This window comes from Artemia franciscana, chromosome 2 (assembly GCF_032884065.1).
Source record: "Artemia franciscana chromosome 2, ASM3288406v1, whole genome shotgun sequence".
NCBI lineage: Eukaryota > Metazoa > Arthropoda > Branchiopoda > Anostraca > Artemiidae > Artemia > Artemia franciscana.
Window position 1 is genome coordinate 33,145,395 of NC_088864.1, and position 20,258 is coordinate 33,165,652.

A 20,258-nucleotide genomic window follows, 5' to 3' on the forward strand; every position below is an offset into this window, starting at 1 on the left:
TCACGGTGCCGGTCGTCTGAAAAAGCAGTGCTTTTGCGGTAATATTTGCTATTCTAAAATAGGTTTCGAAGAGGCAAGCACTAAGGATAATACACTTTTTAATGATGTTTTTTTTTAAAGTTTCGCCTTTTCGCGGCAAAATACATTTGCTCGGTCCAAAAAAAAAAAATCGTCAACGTGATTTTGATCTGTCAGCGTATTCCCCCGCTCGCCCCAAAGGAAAAGAGAAAGTGACACACTTGCCTACAATTCCAAGTGTTCAAGGCAAACTTCAGGTTTTTCTTCTTGACCGATTTCTTCCTCCTTCAAAAAGCCTGGCTCCAGCCCTTGGGGTTTCTCCAGCTATAATGACTAAAATATGCATGAAAATAAAGCATTGCCGATGTTTGGAGACCTGAGGCCTAGGCTTGAAAAGACTCCATCTGATTCCATGCAAACCTACTGGGTTTGCGGTTATTTTAAGGTTACTTTTTCATTTCAAAAGTCACTTTTCTATCTTTTTGGAAGAATGGGATTGAAAAACAGAAAATGAAATTGCTAGCAATAAAAGTCGTTACTATGAATAGGATCAGTTTTTAACGAGAATCATCGCATTAAAGGTAATAAAAAACGTTGAAGGGAAGCATTCAGATTGACAGAAAAAGCTTAATCGGAATCGGACAGCCTGTCATGAGATTTGCCTACGCTTATTTAAGCCGCACTTCGCAGAATATTTTGAGTTGTAGCGATGCACTTATTCGAAGTTACATTAGCCTTTACTTTAGGGACCCGCTCAACAAGTCTCGGCTCGAACTCAACATTACCACGGTTATCTTTTAGCTAGCGTTTGAGGCCACATTTGACTTTTAATGTTGACGAAAGAGTTATTGAGCTAAGACGATTTCGCCTGTCAGTTTTCACTTCCTTTAGAACGCTAAAAAGCCGCTCGGCAATGACATTTGACATTGGCAGTAAAAAAAAAAGTACTGTATCACTTTCAGAACGTTTGCAAATATGATTCCTCCTATAGGAGATTTCATCGTGAGAACATGGTGCCAATAGACCACTATGTCCAAATCGTCATATATTTGCAAGATTGACATCTTCAGGTAAAGTTACATTGGATATGGACCACCATTCCTGCTCCAGCTTAGCCTTACTCCAAATACCAGAGTCATAGTACCCGAAGAATTGATGAAAATCAGGAACTCTTAGCTAGAGCTTGGAGTCAGGAAATGGAGGAAGTTGTAGATCTTGTCGGAGAAGGAAAAACAATCAAGAACTTCCTCGTTTCCGACCCCATAAGGAAATTATGTCTTTTATATCCAACATAGACGCTATTATCAGAAAGACAGTTCGCTTTATCGTAAAGGTTGCTGAAAAAAGGTTTAGTTACTCGAATATAGGAAGGCCTCATGATATTCAAACCTAAAGTCCGAAGGAGCTTTTCTACCTAGCCTTTCAAGAGGTGAAATACGGGTTTTTCTGCTTAAAAAATAGTATTAAAGTCATTCAATTCTCCCAACACATACTCAACAAAATATATTTGAAATCTTGAGCATGGATTGTTCAATACCATTCGTACTTGGTCATTCGCGTGGGAGGGTTCTTCAAGAACTAAATAGTCCCAGTACAACATAAGAATATTCTACTGCTCGAGAATACGTGTCGCACAGTTTTGACATGAAAGCCAAAACTTGAAACTAATTCCTACATAAATTTAGCCGTTTTGGACGGTTTTGGAAATGATTGCAAATGATTCTGGATAAATCTTCCAGACTCTTCAAAATTTTCTTACAAGCGTTAATTGCAACCAGGGCACATAAACGGCAGCTACATTTAACAACTGTAATCAACGGTTATTTTCCTTCTACGTGCGTCTTGACTGAATGGTTTATGCCCGTCATAGCATAGGTGGTGTCAGAGCAAAATCTAATCCAATTTTGAAGAGAAACGCCCACCTACCTGACATCATTCATCACTCTGACCAGCTGGTTGAATATACGAAATGCCATCCATCACTGAACTCTAGCAGTGAAAGTAAATCTAACTGTATAGCCATTTTTCCATCACGTAAACTAACACAAAAACAAGTTGTTTTGCTACAGAGTGATTTGTTGTTCCGTCAATAACCACTGAGAAAAGGTTTGTCTATAGCGGTTCAAGAAGCTTACAGTGAAAATGAGGTGCCAGTGCTTGTCGGGCAATGTTGGTTGCTTTTGTTCTACCCAAACTGGCATAGCTTAACAAATTCGAACCTGGCATACTTTTTATGAGCTTCAGAAAGTCGTCAGAAAGTGAATAGGGTAGATAATTTTCCACGAGAAATGAAAAAAGCTTTGCTTCAACAGTTGCCACTCTTTCACTTTTGGAATCGCTAGAAAAGTGATGGTCCAATGGCATAGTCTTGGAATACGAAGCTATCCAAACTTTTTCGTTTACTTCGTGATCTTTGCTATATTTGTGTCTTTTCGGGTCATGTTTTCCCTTCTTACAAAGAAAGTCCTCATTGTATTAGAGGCAGTGAGCAAATGCTTCATTGACTGCTTTGGTTATTCTGCAACTTTCCCTTCTCTAACCATCCTTTAGAGCTAGTTTCTCTTTCACATTCATACCCGTCTTTATGATCTGAAGACTTCCTTGCCCACTTCTGTTTGCTGGAAGAACTCGTGGAGGGCTCATCATCCGAGTCTTTAACCCCATCCTTATACTCTTCATTGCGATTTATGCCTTCAAGCATTTTGATAAAGTATGTCCACTCTATAAACAAATTGAGTCGAGTCAGAACTTAGCAATATGGTGGAATCACCTATTTTCTTATTTTTCAGAAAATTTTTGCAGATTTTCAAAAATAAAAGGGGTCAGATAATTTATCATAAAAGTTATGAAACTAAAAAAAAATTATTGACTATAGTGACTGATCCAAAATTTCCAGTTAAAAGAAGGGGAAAGGACCTGGTCGAGAAACAAAAAGAGAAATCTCAAGCACTTTGAGTTGTAGACAAAGCCATTTCTACCCCTTTTTTATTTTGGAGTCGGCAACAAAAATGTGATAACAAAATCAGATTTGGGCAAAACTTTTCTATAAAAAGGACATAAGATCCTAAGATGTATATCACTAAAAAGTGTAAAATTCCTTATATATTGCCTTTTAGACAACTATTTTAGAGAAGCAAATGCTTGCAAAACATTCAAAGCCTAAGTTTTAAAAAAGCTGGCAATAGGAAATAGTTTCCTCTTGCCTTTTTTTTGCTAACAAAAAAAAAGTTGAAGCCTAGGATGGAAAAGTATTTTCTGCATGAAACACAGTTTATTTCGAAATTTTCACTAAAACCTGCATTCTTCTATATATTTGTCCTTACAAAACAAAATCCTAGTTATTCCGCAGATTCACTTACTTATGATGCAAATGCATATCAGCCTATGCCACGAAGGTTTATAAAAAGGGGAAATTTTACTGCAAAGACTCCCGGTTGAACTTTGTTGCAGTAAGGGTGCTAGGGCTGTTTAAAAAAAGTTTTTTAAAGTATTACTAGTTTTAATTGTCACATTTTAATGCAAGTTTATATATATATATATATATATATATATATATATATATATATATATATATATATATATATATATATATATATATATATATATATATATATATAATATATTATATATATATATATATATATATATATGAATATGCAATCTACAGAAACTTACATGCAACATTTCAAAATCATCTGGGATGGGTAAAGTATTGCAGCAATTCAAACTTACTGTTTGGGACGAGTGCACAATGGCGTACAAAAATTGCTCGAGGCTCTCAAACGATCAATGCAAGATTTGTGAGAAAATTCTATACCCTTTGGCAGCACATTAATATTTCTTGCGGGAGATTTCAGGCAAAAATTACCTATTATTCCTAGATCGACACCTGCGGATGAAATAAATGCTTGCCTGAAAAATTCTTATTTATGGGTGCACGTAAATTCATTAAAATTAACTATAGATATGCGTGTCCGATTGCAAAACGATCACTCTGGTGAAACATTTTCAGATCAGTTGCTGGAAATTGGAAACGGAATGTTCCCAGTTGACTCAATTTCAGGACGTATACAGCTGCCTCCTGAATTCTGTAATTTAGTGACGTCAATAAATGATTTGGTTGAAAACGTGCTTCCGAATATTCTAACCAATTATAAAAATCATAAATGGTTAAGTGAACGAGCATTCTGGCAGCCAAGAACAAAGACATCCACGAAATCAACAATATTATTCTGACCAAGATTCGAGACCAGGCAGTCATTTACAAGTCAGTCGACACAGTTCTGGAATCAAATGAAGCGGTCAACTATCCATCAGAATTTTTAAATTCCCTGGATCTCCCAGGATTTCCACCACACGTGCTACACTAAAAATAGGCTTACCAATAATACTGTTGCGAAATAGTAACCCACCAGAGCTTTGCAATGGCACGCGACTTGCCGTAAAAAAAAAAAAAAAACAACAATGGAAAACGTAACAGAGGCAACAATCTTGACAGGGCCTTCCGAGGGTGAGGCTGTTCTTATACCTCGCATTTCCATGATTCCGACGGATCCGCCTTTTCAATTTAAAAGATTGCAATTCTCAATGCGACAATTCCCAATTCCCAAAACCTGACAATCTATTTATATGCACAGACAATTGGACTGCGAAGAATGTTGTATATGCACAAATTTTACGCAGTTAAAAAATTGGCACCTTGCGCAGACAATAGAACAGCGAAGAATGTTGTATATCCACAAGTTTTAAGCAATTAAAAATTAGCACATATCCGTTGTATATATATATATATATATATATATATATATATATATATATATATATATATATATATATATATATATATATATATATATATATATATATATATATATATATATATATATATATATATATATATATATATATATATATATATATATATATATATATATATATATATATATATATATATATATATATATATATATATATATATATATATATATATATATATATATATATATACAACATATATATATATATATATATATATATATATATATATATATATATATATATATATATATATATATATATATATATATATATATATATATATATATATATATATATATATATATATATATACTAGCTGATGGGACATATAATTGTCCATGGGAAAAACAATCTGTATTCAGATCTATACCTCATTATTCTAATGATTGTCCTTGAGCTTTGTTGATGGTGATGGCTAATCGAACATTCCCTGTGTCTCCGTCGTCATTTATATATCCCCCTGTGCCCCCCGGCGTCCCCGTTGTTGTTGTTTCCCTGTGTCCCGGTCGTCATTTGTGTCCCGGTGTTCCAGTCTGTAATTTCTCTTTGAGTGTCGCGGTCGTCATTTATATTCCCTGTGTCCCGGTCGTCATATGTGTCCCGGTGCTTTGTTGATGATGATTGCTAATCGAACATTACTTGTGTCCCGGTCGCTTTCTCTTTGAGTGTCCCGGTCGTCATTTGTGTCCCGATGTCCCGGTCTGTAATTTCGTCAGTCGACAAACATAACGTCAGTCGACACACAAGCATGACGTCACTCGACAGACACACAGACAACTTATTTTTATATATATAGAAGATAGATTTCCCGGTGTCCCGATTGTCATTTGTGTCCCGACGTCCAGGTTTGTAATTTCGTCAGTCGACAAACATGACGTCAGTCGACACACAAACATGACGTCACTCGACAGACACACAGACAACTTATCTATCTATCTATCTATATATATAAAAATAAGTTGTCTGTCTGTGGATGGATGGATGGATGTGTCAGGTGACGTCACCTGAAAAAACTGGATTAGGTGACGTCAAAACTGAAAAAACTAAAAAAAGGCAAAAACTACAAAAAAAACTAAAAACTAATAAAAAAAATAAAAAAGCTAAAAAACTAAAAAAACTATAAAGGTAAAAACCAATAAAAAACTAAAAAAAACACTGAAAAAACTAAAAAAAGGCAAAAACTACAAAAAAAAACTAAAAACTAATAAAAAAAGTAAAAAAGCTAAAAAACTAAAAAAACTAAAAAAACTAAAAAAAGGTAAAAAACTAAAAAAAATAAAAAATAAAAAAAAACTAAAAAAAAGGAAAAAACTGAAAAATAAGCTAAAATAAAGGTAAAAACCAATAAAAAACTAAAAAAAAAGGAAAAAACTAATAAATGACGACACTCAAAGAGAAAGCGACCAGGACAAAAGGAATGTTCGATTAGCAATCAACAAAGCACCGGGACACAGGGAGTATAAATGACGACCAGGACATAAGTAAAAAAAAAAAAACTATCTATATATATAAAAATAAGTTGTCTGTGGATCTGTGGATCGTGGATCAGGTGACGTCACCTGAAAAAACTGGATCAGGTGACGTCAAAACTGAAAAAACTAAAAAAAGGCAAAAACTACAAAAAAAACTAAAAACTAATAAAAAAGCTAAAAAACTAAAAAAACTAAAAAAAAGGCAAAAACTACAAAAAAACTAAAAACTAATAAAAAAAATAAAAAAGCTAAAAAACTAAAAAAACTAAAAAAAGGTAAAAAACTAAAAAAACTAAAAACTAAAAAAAAACTAAAAAAGGTAAAAACTAAAAGAACTAAAAAAGAAAAAAATAAATGACGACACTCAAAGAGAAAGCGACCAGGACAAAAGGAATGTTCGATTAGCAATCAACAAAGCACCGGGACACAGGGAGTATAAATGACGACCAGGACACAAGTAAAAAAAAAAATTAACAAAACTAAAAAGAAGGTAAAAACTACAAAAAAACTAAAAAGAAAAAAAAACTAAAAACTAATAAAAAAACTAAAAAATCTAAAAATCTAAATAAACTAAAAAAGAAAAAAAAAGGAAAAAAATAAAGGAGAAAAACAAAACTAAAAAACGAATGTATATACAGACCGGTACACCGGGATACAAATGACGACCGGGACACAGGGAATATAAATAACGACCGGGACACAGGGACACAACTACAACGAGGACACCGGGGGAAACAGGGGGATATAAATGACGACCGGGACAAAAAAACTAAAAAGAAATAAAAACTAAAAACTAATAAAAAAAACTAAAAAATCTAAAAATCTAAATAAGCTAAAAAAGAAAAAAAAAGGAAAAAAATAAAGGAGAAAAACAAAACTAAAAAACGAATGTATATACAGACCGGGACACCGGGATACAAATGATGACCGGGACCCGGGACACAGGGAATATAAATGACGACCGGGACACAGGGACACAACTACAACGGGGACACCGGGGGAAACAGGGGGATAACCTGACAATCTATTTATATGCAAAGACAATGGGACAGCAAAGAATGTTGTATATTCGCAAGTTTTACGTAGTTAAAACCATATATATATATATATCTATATTCACAGGTGGGACATAGGGACACAACTACAATGGCGCGTAACTATTATGGCGCGTAACGTCTTACGCGCGCGGGGGGGCTTGGGGGGGGCGCGAAGCGCCCCCACCAACTAGGTGTTGGGGTGGCGCGAAGCGCCACCCCAACAGCTAGTTTTTATATATATAGAAGATAGATGTCCCGGTGTCCCGATTGTCATTTGTGTCCCGATGTCCAGGTTTGTAATTTCGTCAGTCGACAAACATGACGTCAGTCGACACACAAACATGACGTCACTCGACAGACCCACAGACAACTTATTCTTATATATATATATATATATATATATATATATATATATATATATATATATATGAGAATCGATACTTAGAAGCCTGCTGCGTGCCGCTAGATGGGGCCAGACGGCGAAGCCGCCTGGTCCCAGCTAGTTGTTTATAAATATAAACCATTAAACTTTACTGCTGATCTCCTCCCCCTAATCTTACGTATGAGTGTATATTCCAAGTTAAAAAATTATATATATACTCAGCGAATTTTCAATCGTGTAATTTTTTGCTTCCTAAAGCTTGTTTACTATTGAACTTATACAAAACAAATATAACGTCAAGTTTATTAATTTTTTTTTATTATTTTGTCGTAGCCATGGCTCGGTTGCTATCAATTATAATAGATTTCATTTCATATACATACCTGGTACAGTGCCGAACAGGTGGAGTGGGTTTTTTCCAAAGTAATAATTTTCTAGCGAATTCTTCTTTAAAACTGCAAAGATCCCTTTCTGCAAAATGGTATGGCATTTTATGTTCCTCTTAAAAAAATCTTCAGGGGTAATATTTTTCAGAAGAGACTATAAATTCGAAGTATTGTTATGTTAATATTGAACTTCAGCATAAATGCCAGCATGCTAATGGGGGACGCTCTTTTACACCTATTTTACGCCAAAAAAGAAAAAATAACAAGAAAAAAAACAATAAAAAGCAAACTTTTCACTGACAATCAAAGAGCACCATTAAAACATCGAAAAGAACAGAAATTATGCTTTATTTTAGAATTAATATCAAACCTTTAGCCTTAATCCCTTGGTTTTTCTGCCAAAGTTTATTTTTTTTCACCAATGTTTCTAGAACGAATCCTCTAACAGAAGAGCAGAATAATAATAATAATTATAATAAGATACATAGTGCCTCAAGAGTGGAATGACTTATTTATTAGCATTTACTTTAAACAGTAAGACTTTTAGTTTGAGTTTTATTTAAACTAAAACTTAGCTAGCCATTAATTAGCCATTGTAGTTAAAACTTTTTTAGCCAATTGCCTCGTAAATGTAATCTCTGTAGAATTTTTGTGCATTGTGGTCTAACCGTCTATACAGCTAATACCCACCATGGCTTCAGCGATAGCTGCAACCTAGTAAAGAACTTTTCACTGCCCATAGTAAAAAAAAGTCCTAAAAGACTTTCTAGTGAGAAAAAAAAAATGCTCTTTAGGATTGATCCAGGAATTGTAACTGTCATTCCGATTAGTCATAGGAGTAAAATGCTATTTTGAAAAAAAATTATAGTAATCTTCAAGAATTGTCTATGACCTGTCGTAAAAGGCTTGGGATAGAAAAAACGACACTATTGTCATTGCCATTGCCGAAAACCCTAAAAATGAAACTTGTGACTCCCTAGATTGAAATTAACAAATGATAATATTGGGAAAATACCACCGTGGAGAAAAACTGCATCTTCACATATAAGATGATATGACACACATATTTTCGTGTAAAGTCACTTCTCTGTAATACGTTGGCACATTATACTGAATCGAATCCTTGACTTTCTTTGGTTCGTTCTTTACTAAAAAGAATCCAGCTAAGTTCTATAGGCAAAAGTGCCATTTCTAATAAATTTATTTAACATAAATAGTTAATTAAGCAATTAATTTATGCAAAAAAAAGAAGAAAAAACACTACCACACTGAAAAAAAAATGACAGTGGATTATCAGTTTAATATACATCTACTAATATTTATTCCTTAAAGTTTTAAGAATTTATATTTATTAAAGTCAAAAATTGAAAATATTTAAGATATATTTTGTTTTAAGTAAAGTGCAAATTATGATCTGGTCTTGTGAAGGCATAGGGGCTGTCAGGACCGCTAATTCAATTTTTACTCGTTATAAGTTTGACTTGGTTGTTTATTGTAATTTCTGTTCATTTTGGGTTTCTTTTGTTTATTGATGGTGCTTTGTGGTAGTTTTACGCACGGAAGGTTATTTGACTTTATTTATTCTCATTTTTGGCGCGCTGGAGCTCTACTTTTCTTTTAAAACTTATTTTTTGGACAATGTTTTTCAAATTAATTTCTTTTCGTTTTTTATTGACATAGTGTTTTTCATGGATTTCTTTTATTTCTTCATGTTTTTTTTTCCTATAAGAATCCATAGTTTGGCTTGCTATTTGCATGTTAAAGAAACTTTTTCACCAATGTTTCATTCTGGCACAAGTAGGCTTATACAATTTAATTTTATAACTCCACAAGTTGGCCCCAAAGAGCCAAACTTGAGATCCACTTAGCCATCCTAACACACTTAAGATTGTTCACCTTGATACCCTTAGCCATTCCCAAGGTACTTAATACATGTTATTTTGTTACGTGGTATCGAAATTCCCATAGGGACTTATATTTCAAAAATGTTTAGAATGATCGGAAGGATAGTCTTTTTGGACCCTCCCCCCCTCTCCCAACAAACATGAAAGTTTCCACTTAAATCCCTAAGCTTTTTCTAAGCTAAGGCATATATATACTTTTCATGATCCGGATATGGATACCGTCCTTAGATTTACATCTTTCCTCTCCACTAAGTCAAAACTGGAGGTTCACTCCACACACTGTCTCCCCTAGAAGATTCAACTCGATCTCTCAGGCCAGTCTTGGGCGTTGTGGGTACCCTATTTTGCTATTTCTAGAAGTGCAACATGAAACGGCTAGCTCTACAGTCATCTGAACAAGCTGCAGCTGCAAAGTATAACAATTCTTCATCGTATTATATAAACATTTTGTGTTGTAGACTAATGCCAGAATTATATTTTATTTTAAACTACAAAATTTATCTTCATAAAAACAACATAAAAGTCAGACATAGAAAAATATTATTTGACACCAGTGTATGGAACTATTTATTATAATTTCTAAATAATGTTCCATAGCTTATGAACTGCCTATATTTTGGAGCCGACAATCCAGTACTAAAAAATAATTACAAAGAAATAAATTTAGACAAGAGTTGGAGACTAGGATATGAAGTCTTTTTTGTTCAGCCGAAATAGGGTTCTACAATTCTAATGTAGAAACACCATATCTAGCACTCTCCAAAATATTGGGAAAATTTGAGACCCCATAAATTAAGAAGTCGATAAGTTAAGAGACGAATTAAATTCTCAGTTTTACCATACATGGATTACAATAAGCTTTTTTTACTATTCCTTTGTTAATTTGAGAGCATTAATTCTTGTTATGAATGTAAATTACATTTTTAATCTTCTAAATTTTTGCTTTATTTGTTTTCAGGTCATAACTCTGTGCACCTGCATTAGCTTAAGTCCTTTGGTGACTCTGATTTTTCTCTTTTTTCCCAAGGTAAGTCAATTAGATCTACTCAGTTGCTCAAATGTTAAGTAGCGCATTTTATATGCCCAAACTAAAAAAAGAATTAGCTATAAAGCTTCTTTGAATCAAGTAGTCTTACAGAAAAGAAACAAAAGAAAAAGAAAGAAAGGGTTGGTAATTCGGAAAAATTAGAAAAATGAGGTATTTATAACTTACGAACGGTTGATCAGATCTTAATGAAATTCGATATTTAGAAGGATCTTGTGCTTCAAAGATCTTATTTTAAATCCCGACCAGATCCGGTGACATTGGGGGGAGTTGGAGGGGGAACCGAAAATCTTGGAAAACATGAAAATTGAGGTATCTTTATCTTACGAATGGGTGATCGGATCTCAATGAAACCTGATATATAGAAAGAACTTATGTCTCAGATGCTCTATTTTCAATTCGAATCGGATCTGGGGATGTAGGGGGCTGGAGGGGGGAAACGGAAATCTTGGAGACCGAAAATCTTGGAAAACGCATGGAGTGGAGACATCGAGATGAAACTTGACGGAAAAAATACGTATTAGTTCTAGATACGTGATTGATATAATTGGAACAGATCCGCTCTCTTTGGGGGAGTTGGGCAGGATTTCCAGTGCTTTTGCGAGTTCGGTGCTTCTCGAAGTGCTAAAACGATGAAAATTGGTAGGCGTGTCAGGGACCTGCACAAATTGAGTTGATAACAGTCGTTTTCCCGATTCGACCATCTGGGAGGCTGAAGGAGAGGAAAAATTGAAAAAATGAAGTATTTTAATGGATCTTAATGAAATTTGATATTTAGAAGGACATCGTGTCCTAGAGCTATTATTTTAAATCTCAACTGTATCCGATGATATTGGGGGAGTTGGAGGGGAAACAGGAAATCTTGGAAAACGCTTGGAGTGGAGAGAACGTGATAAAACTTGTTCGGGAGAATAAGCACAGGTCCTAGATACGGTATTGTTATAACCGGACTGAATCCACTCTGTTAGGGGGAGTTAGGGTGTGTGTGTGTTAATTTGGAAAAATTAGAAAAATTGAGGTATTTTTTAACTTAAGAACGGGTGACCGGATACTAATGAAACTTGATATTTAAAGGGAAATCATGTTTCAGAACTCTTATTTTAAATCCCGTCCAGATCTGGTGACATTGGGGGGAGTTTGAGGGGGAAACCGAAAATCTCGGAAAACGCTTAGAGTGGAGAGATCGGGATGAAACTTAGTGGGTAGAATAAGCAAATGTTGTACATACGTGATTGACGTAACTGGACTGGATCTGCTCTCTTTGGGGGAGGTAGGGAGGTTCAGTACTTTGGCGAGTTCAGTGCTTCTGGACGTGCTAGGACGACGAAAATTGGCTGGCGTGTCAGGACCTGCACAAATTGAGTTGATATAGTCGTTTTCCCCTATTGACCATCTGGGAGGCTGAAGGGAGAGGAAAAATTAGAATAAATAAGGTATTCTTAACTTACGAGTAGGTGATCGGATTTTAATGAATTTTGATATTTAGAAGGACCACGTGTCTCAGAGCTCTTATTTTAAATCCCGACCGGCATTGAGCCTCTTAGTTTCGTTTTATGTCAATCTATTGATTCCTAGAATTTTGCTAGACCTCATGTCATATGAGCTCTTGGCTCTTCCGACCTCGTCACAGGTGACATATGAGCTCTTAGCTCTTGTTTTAATTTCATGCCACGCAAGTTGACATTACTCATGACGAACTTTTTTGACATGGGTATTATTTAGTACAGCCATTTAGCCGCAATAAACATCCAGAACTCCAGGCCAGTGATTTATTTGATCTACTGTCAAATTTGACCCTGATCGCCCTCTTCATTCTTCGTACATAATGTTTTCATTTCGGTGACGTTTACCAAGCAGCTAACTATATTTGACTTTCAGTGCCTCTTTTTGGAAAAAAAATATATCTAAGAATAATGATCATTTTTAGGTATATATAATTTTGTTTGAGCCTGAGAGAAACAATCGATCTTTCTTCAAGACAACGAATAGCGTTCGGTGTCACATTGGTGGATCTCAATCTTCAAATATTCCTGTACACTCAAAGATATCAAATCATTCAATTAGTGATCATAGCACGGATTCTATGTGGGGAATATCAACAGCAGACACAGTGCTATTGCAGCGAACGATCAACGGCCCAACAACCTCATGTGGTCAACGGAGCACCTATGTTTTTCCTAACTTAAGAAGTGAACTTATGACCAGTAATAAGTTTAACAGGTTAGTACTAATATAATAGATGTAAATTTAGAAATATATAGAATTGAAATAACTTTATCAAACCGTTCGCGGTAACTAACTGTAGTAAGGAGCGACCCGGCTCAATAGTAACTAAAACTCTAAAAAATAGAATTTTTATGCCAATAGTTGCATCAAAAGAATCGCATTTTAATGCTGATTTTAAATATATAAGTTTCATCCAGATTAATTTCACCCGTCAAAAGTTATGAGCCTGAGAAGATTTGCCTCATTTTAGAAAATAGGGGGAAATACCCCCTAAAAGACATACGATCTTAACAGAAATCACACCATCAGATTCAGCGTATCAGAGAAGGTTTCAAGCCCCTATCTACAAAAATGCGGAATTTAGCATTTTTTTTTGCCAGAAGACAAATCACGGATGCGTGTTTATTTGTTTATTTGTTTTTTCGTTTTTTTTTTTTCTCCCCTGGGGTGATCTTATCGACTCATTCGTCCTAGAATGTCGCAAAAGCGCTCATTCTAACGGAAATTAAAACTTCTAGTGCCCTTTTTAAGTGACCAAAAAAATTGGAGGGCACCTAGGCCCCCTCCCATGCTAATTTTTTCCCCAAAGTCACCGGATCAAAATTCTGAAATAGCCATTTTATTCACCATAATCGAATAACCTAATGACTATGTCTTTGGGGACGACTTACTCCCCCGCAGTCTCCGTGGGAGGGGCTGCAAGTTACAAACTTTGACCTGTGTTTACATATAGTAATGGTTACTGGGAAGTGTACGGACGTTTTCAGGGGGATTTTTTGGTTTGGGGGGAGAGTTGAAGGGGGGTTACGTGGGAGGATCTTTCAATGGAGGAACGTTTTATTGGGGAAGAGACTTTCAATGGAGGGGGCGGAGGATTTTCTAGCATTATTTAAAAAAAAAACAATGAAAAAATAATTATGAAAAGTTTTTTCTACTGAAAGTGAGGAGCAGCACTAAAACTTAAAACGAACAGAAATTATTACGCATATGAGGGGTTTACCTCCTCTTAATACCTCGCTGTTTACGCTAAAGTATTTTTAGTAATTCCAACTATTTATTCTACGGCCTTTGTGATTCAGGGGTCATTCTTAATGAATTGGGACAAAATTTAAGCTTTAGTGTAAAGAGCGAGGTATCGACGAGGGGTGAGCCCCCTCATATACGCAATAAAAACATACGAATATAGAAGTTCGCTACGTAAGTTAATTCGTAAGTTACGTGTATTTTTTACTTATGAAAACGTTCATAAAAAATTAAAAGTTATAGTTGTCTTTTTAAGTAATCAAAAAATTGGAGGGCGACTAGGCCTCCTCCCTCGCTCCTTTTTTTTCAAAATCTTCCGATTAAAACTATGAAAAAGCCATTTAGCCCAAAAAAAATTAATATGCAAATTTCGTTTTAATTATTTATGCGTGGAGAGCCAAGATACAAAAAATGCATTAATTAAAAAACGTCCAGAAATTAAACCAAAAAAAAATATTTTTTTTAAAATTAAAGTAAGGAGCAACATTAAAACTTAAAACGAACAAATATTACTCCGTATATGAAAGGGGCTTTTCCTCCTCAACGCCCCGCTCTTTACGCTAAAGTTTTTTACTGTTTTAAAATGTAGAGTTAAGAAAAAGAATTAAACTTTAGCATAAAGAGCGGGGCGTTGAGGAGGAAAAGCCCCTTTCATATATGGAGTAATTTTTGTTCGTTTTAAGTTTTAATGTCGCTCCTTACTTTAATTTAAAAAAACTTGTTTTTTTTTTTGTTTAATAGAGAACAAAGTCGAGAATTCTACCACCTAGTAAATTAGTCGAAGAAGGGAACGGTTTGACCCTGAGCAAAATACAAAAGAAATGATTCTGTCACTGCCCGACTCAGAAAAATCCGCTGATTCCCAATATACAAAGTTTGTTCATATAGCTGTTTCACAAATATGTTTTCTTTTAGGTTAAGGCTGATTTTGAGGAGTTGAAATCCATATTTCCATAAAAAGGCATATAATGACAAAATTGATATCTAGAATAGGATATTGGATCAGGCCGAGTATGCAAATCACCTTGTTGAGTATGAAAATCACCTTGAAAATCACACGAGTATGAACGATGAATATATAGCAAACTACTAGTAAATTTCAAATTGTCAGCATGAATTGTATCGTATGCAAAAAAGAAATAGTGGGAAAGTCGGGAAAGGTCGTTTTGGGAGAGAAAGGTGCAGACTCGGTGAATAAGACTAGTCGATCAAGGAAGTGTGAGGATACCATAGTAGTTATTAAGGACCCTGCCCATAAGTTATGCAGGTCTAGTTTCACAAACAAGAAATCTCTCGAACAGCACTTACTATTGCTGTCGAAGGTGAGACAAAGTCAGACGCGAGAATCTTCCTGTTTATCTGGAAATTTAAACTTCAAATACGATTGTATTTTTTGCTCTACGCCAGTTATTTTTGACAGAACGAAGAAAAAAGGAGACAGTTTCAAGGTCAGAACGGGAGACTTTTAAAATACACTAAGAGAGGTTAATAGAAAGAGAAATTATGACTTGTCTGGAGCAATGATGACTAGAATTCTTACTGCCACTGCCGATCTACATACTGGTGATGTAGTTTACCGCAAACCCTGCTACTCAAACCTTCTAACGGAACGTAATATTCCCAAAAATTATAGTGGAATTCCTTTGCAAACTGGAGAACAAAAATCGGCTTAACACAGAACTTGAAACAGAACGAGGCGCTGGGGAAATCTTTCAAGTTTTTCCAGGCCAACAATGGAACAACTAATACTGAGTGATATTGTTATTATGATGAATCAGCTCATGGTGATCCAGAGGATTCTGAATAGAGTAAAAGATATATTAAATAGAAGATGCGAGAGAGATCTGGTGAAAGTGCTGTGTTTGAAGAGACAAACGGCAAACTGGACACCCTTAAAGTATGGGTAAATATATATATATATATATATATATATATATATATATATATATATATATATATATATATATATATATATATATATATATATATATATATATATATATATATATATATATTAAAAAATCAAGAATGCTTTAGTTAGTAATTAAACCATCAAAATGGGTGATAGTTATCATCCTACATTTTAAAACCGGTTTCTAGATGAGAAAATTCATCCTCCTCCTGCATTCTTACCCTTTAAGTATTGATAACCGTTGTTCATCCTAGCAGTTAGAGGTCATTTTCAGATTAGGTGTACTTTATTACCCCTAAATATATAATGTTTTTCATGGTTTCTATGCATTTCTGCAAAAGAAATGCATATTTCTACACATTTCATATTTCTCCTCCTCGCTATCTGCCTCATCCAGAAAAAAAAACGTATTTTGGAAACAGCTAGATGAGCAAGCTTTGGATATTCGGAATTTTCACATTTTTCTGAGTCAGATAGTTAAGGAATCACTTCCATTGCAGTTTGTTCCTGATTAGGTCCTTTTTTTCCACTCACTTCTTGGACTAAACATCAGCTCTCACAGTACAATTCACGGACATTACTGGGCAATTTTTTTTTTATCTAAAAGAAGTAGGCCAAACCAACCTTATTTTCTGTTAAAGATCCCTAATGCCCTCGATAATATGTCCGGATAATAAGTATAATAATGATGATAATAATGTTCAGTCTTGTCTTTTGCAATGATTAGCGGTCACAGAGGTCATTTGTTTTTTGAACAATAACTTCAGTCAGGCAAATTAACGCTATTAACGCAAAAACAAATCAATAAGGCAAAACAAAGGACCTTTATAGGACCTTTGATCTTTCGGTGGTCCCATACAATTTGAGGAAGGGACAGCCCCTTCATATACGGAACAATTTCTTTTCGTTTTGTTTTAATGTCAACCTTTTCTTTTAGTTGGGCAAACTTGTTTTGTTTCATTTAATTTCTGACATTTTTTAAAATTCATACTAGGAAATCCCATTCTCACCTAGCACCCCGTATAAAATTTTCCCTGAAAAATTCCCTTCGAAAACAATCCTACCTATGGAAAGTTTTTAGTTGAAAATTCTACAGCAGAAAATCCCTCCTCCCAAAGAAAATGCATATATGTGAACAATGGGGAAATCTCGTAATTTACAGCCCTTTCAACAAGGACTAGGGAGGGTCACGTCACCCCCAAAGATACATTTGTTAGAGCTTTCAACTGTGCTGAATCAAATGATTATCTCAAAATTTTAATTTGATCTCTTGGGTATAAGAGGGGCGTAGGAGAGGGGCAAATGACCCTCAAATATTTTGGGTCACTTTAAAAGGGCATTCGAACTTTTGATATCCGTTCGAATGAGCTCCCTCTCTCGATCTCTTTAGGAAAAGGGGTTCGATACGATCATTTCTAAGAAAAAGAATGAAGGAAGAAACCCGTATCTGTTACCTTTCTTCTGGGAACTGATACAAAATTCCATATTTTTTTTTTTTAGGTTGGAGCTTGAAACCTCACAGTAGGGTAAGCTGATATGCTGAATGTGATTGTGTGATTTTGATTAGGATCACTTGAATTTTGGTGGTGCTCTCCCCATTTTTCAAAAATCAGGCATATCATCTCAGGCTCGTAACTTTTGATGGGTAACATTAAACTTCATGAATTTTACGTATTTGGAAACAGCATAAGCAGCCAGATCCCTTTGAAGTATCGATTGTTATCAACATCTCTTTTATGCAATTTCGGTTATTGTTGGGCCTAGTCGCTCTTTAATTACAGTTCGATGCTATCTGTTTTAGAAATGTTTCACTCAGTAGTCTTTTCCTGCAGTCATTTCCGGCAGTCTGATTAAACAGAAACTTGCCATATGCATTGAATTTCGATGAAAATATGTGATATGTAATCCAAGGGCTTTCAGTCTGAAGGATTAAGGGTAATCAAAAACGACTCCCAAAACGCTTCCATATTTATATTCACGTTTCCCAATACCCCCCCCCCCCCCCAATGCAAAAATTGCATTAGAAAATTGGGCTTAGTATATCTTCTTAAACGAAAACAATACAAGAACTTTCAACGTGTATGGTTAAATGATCAAAGACGGTATCATTCGACACTTTCCATCCAGCAACTTCCCTTCCAACGAACTTTCTGAAGAAACTAAAAAATGTTGCAGCACGTTTGAAGCAGAATCAGTCTCGATTTTTATAAAAAGATGACCTCTGAAAACTGAGTTAACAAACTAGATAATAAATAATTTAATAAATTAGGCATAAATTAGGTTGAGCTATATATATATATATCTAATAAAAAACAAGTTTTTTAACTGAAAGTAAGGAACGACATTAAAACTTAAAACGAACAGAATTTACTTCGTATATGAAAGGGGCTGCTTCCTCATCAACGCCCCGCTCTTTACGCTAAAGATTGACTCTTTCTCTCAACTCTACTTTATAAAACAGTAAAAAACTTTAGCGTAAAGAGCGGGGCGTTGATGAGGAAGCAGCTCCTTTCATATACGAAGTAATTTCTGTTCGTTTTAAGTTTTAATATCGCTCCTTACTTTCAGTTAAAAAAAAATTGTTTTTTATTTAATTTCTGAACGTTTTTGAATCAATGCATGTTTTGATTTTGGCTCTCCGCAGATGAATAATCAAAACAAAATTTGCATATTTATTTTTTGGGCTAAAAGACTTTCTCAGAGTTTTGATGGAATGATTTAGAGAAAAGAAGAGCGGGGGAAAAGGCCTAGTTGCCCTCCGATTTCGTGGTTACTTAAAAAGGCAACAAGAACTTCTAATTTTTTTACGAATGTTTTTATTAGTAAAAGATATACGTAACTTACAAATTAGCATACGTAACGAACTTTAGTATTCTCATGTTTTTATTACGTACATGAGGGGTTTCACCCCCCCTCGTCAGTACCTCGCTCTTTACACTAAAGCTTAAATTTTGTCCCAATTCCTTAAGAATGACCACTGAATCACAAAAGCCGTAGAATAAATAGTTGAAATTACTAAAAATACTTTAGCGTAAAGAGCGGGGTATTAGGAGGAGGTCAGCCTATCATATGCATAATAATTTCTGTTCGTTTTAAGTTTTAATGCTTCTAGTTTAATGCTAGGTTATGCTCTACGTTTAATTAAAAATTTTCTTGGCTACTTAGCATTACTGAAATTACTGAAAATACTTAACACCAAATACGTTGGTGTTAATAGTTTATTATCTCCTGATGAATGTTATGTATAAAACAAACAACAATCTTCTAAGTTTAAACTAAATAGAGCTGTCAAATAAGAAAATCAGAAAAAACAAGTAGTTCACAGGTCTACCTTTATTAAATAAAAAAAAGTCTTGCAGTAATTGCGAATACTTTTCTTTTCGTTTTTTTCATTTTTAGGCTTGTAAATATATTAATATGCTCAACTTGAATTAATTCCGAACTGACAAACATGGCAACGTGTAGTATCCCCCTTTTCATTGATGGTGGTAAAATACTATTCACTAAATAATTTGCAAACAATGCTTATAAATTCTTTGAGTTTTCTAGACCAAAGTATGTCTACACTTTATATTTTTTTTTTAGCGTGCCATATATTAAGCCCCAGGCTGTAGGAGCTACCTTGAAGCGTGACATTTGGAATGGTGAGGATCCAAATCAAATTAAAAGGCAAGAAAGGATGCTTCAGAAAGCTTATGGAAGTCAGGTGGATGTTTCGGGTGAGAAAATATTTAATTTAAAAGTTCATTGCAGAAAATCAAGTAGTTAAATAACAATTTAGCTCCTAAAAGGGACGGGAAGAGGGGTTCACAATTTGTTAAACAGCTAAATTGTTGCAAATTCTAGTTTTTTTGTACTAGTAACGGTTGCAACCTATACTTATCCCCTTTTCTGAAACTATTCAAAGTAGAAACTTATTTAAATTAAAACACCAATTTGACCCCTATGCATAAAACATTCACGGCTTATAATCAAATTTTATTTACACAAACTTGCATAACACCACTAGATCAGATACAAAGTTTAAGGTAGTGT

General features: G+C 34.6%; 1 protein-coding gene and 1 long non-coding RNA gene across 2 annotated transcripts in view; one reads left to right on the forward strand and one right to left on the reverse strand.

Moving 5' to 3' along the window:
- Window positions 1–20,258, forward strand: part of LOC136040284 (metabotropic glutamate receptor 5-like) — a 206,186-nt gene that overhangs the window by 173,991 nt on the left and 11,937 nt on the right. Inside the window, exons 16-18 of the mRNA XM_065724531.1 lie at window positions 10,976–11,044; window positions 12,990–13,282; window positions 19,809–19,942. Coding sequence (XP_065580603.1) covers window positions 10,976–11,044; window positions 12,990–13,282; window positions 19,809–19,942 — 496 coding nt within the window. The remainder of the gene's footprint in view (window positions 1–10,975; window positions 11,045–12,989; window positions 13,283–19,808; window positions 19,943–20,258) is intronic.
- Window positions 1–20,258, reverse strand: part of LOC136040295 (uncharacterized) — a 38,541-nt gene that overhangs the window by 9,608 nt on the left and 8,675 nt on the right. The window contains exons 2-3 of the long non-coding RNA XR_010620684.1: window positions 12,291–12,463; window positions 8,111–8,198 (exon numbers count right to left, since the gene is read on the reverse strand). This is a non-coding gene — a long non-coding RNA (uncharacterized LOC136040295). The remainder of the gene's footprint in view (window positions 1–8,110; window positions 8,199–12,290; window positions 12,464–20,258) is intronic.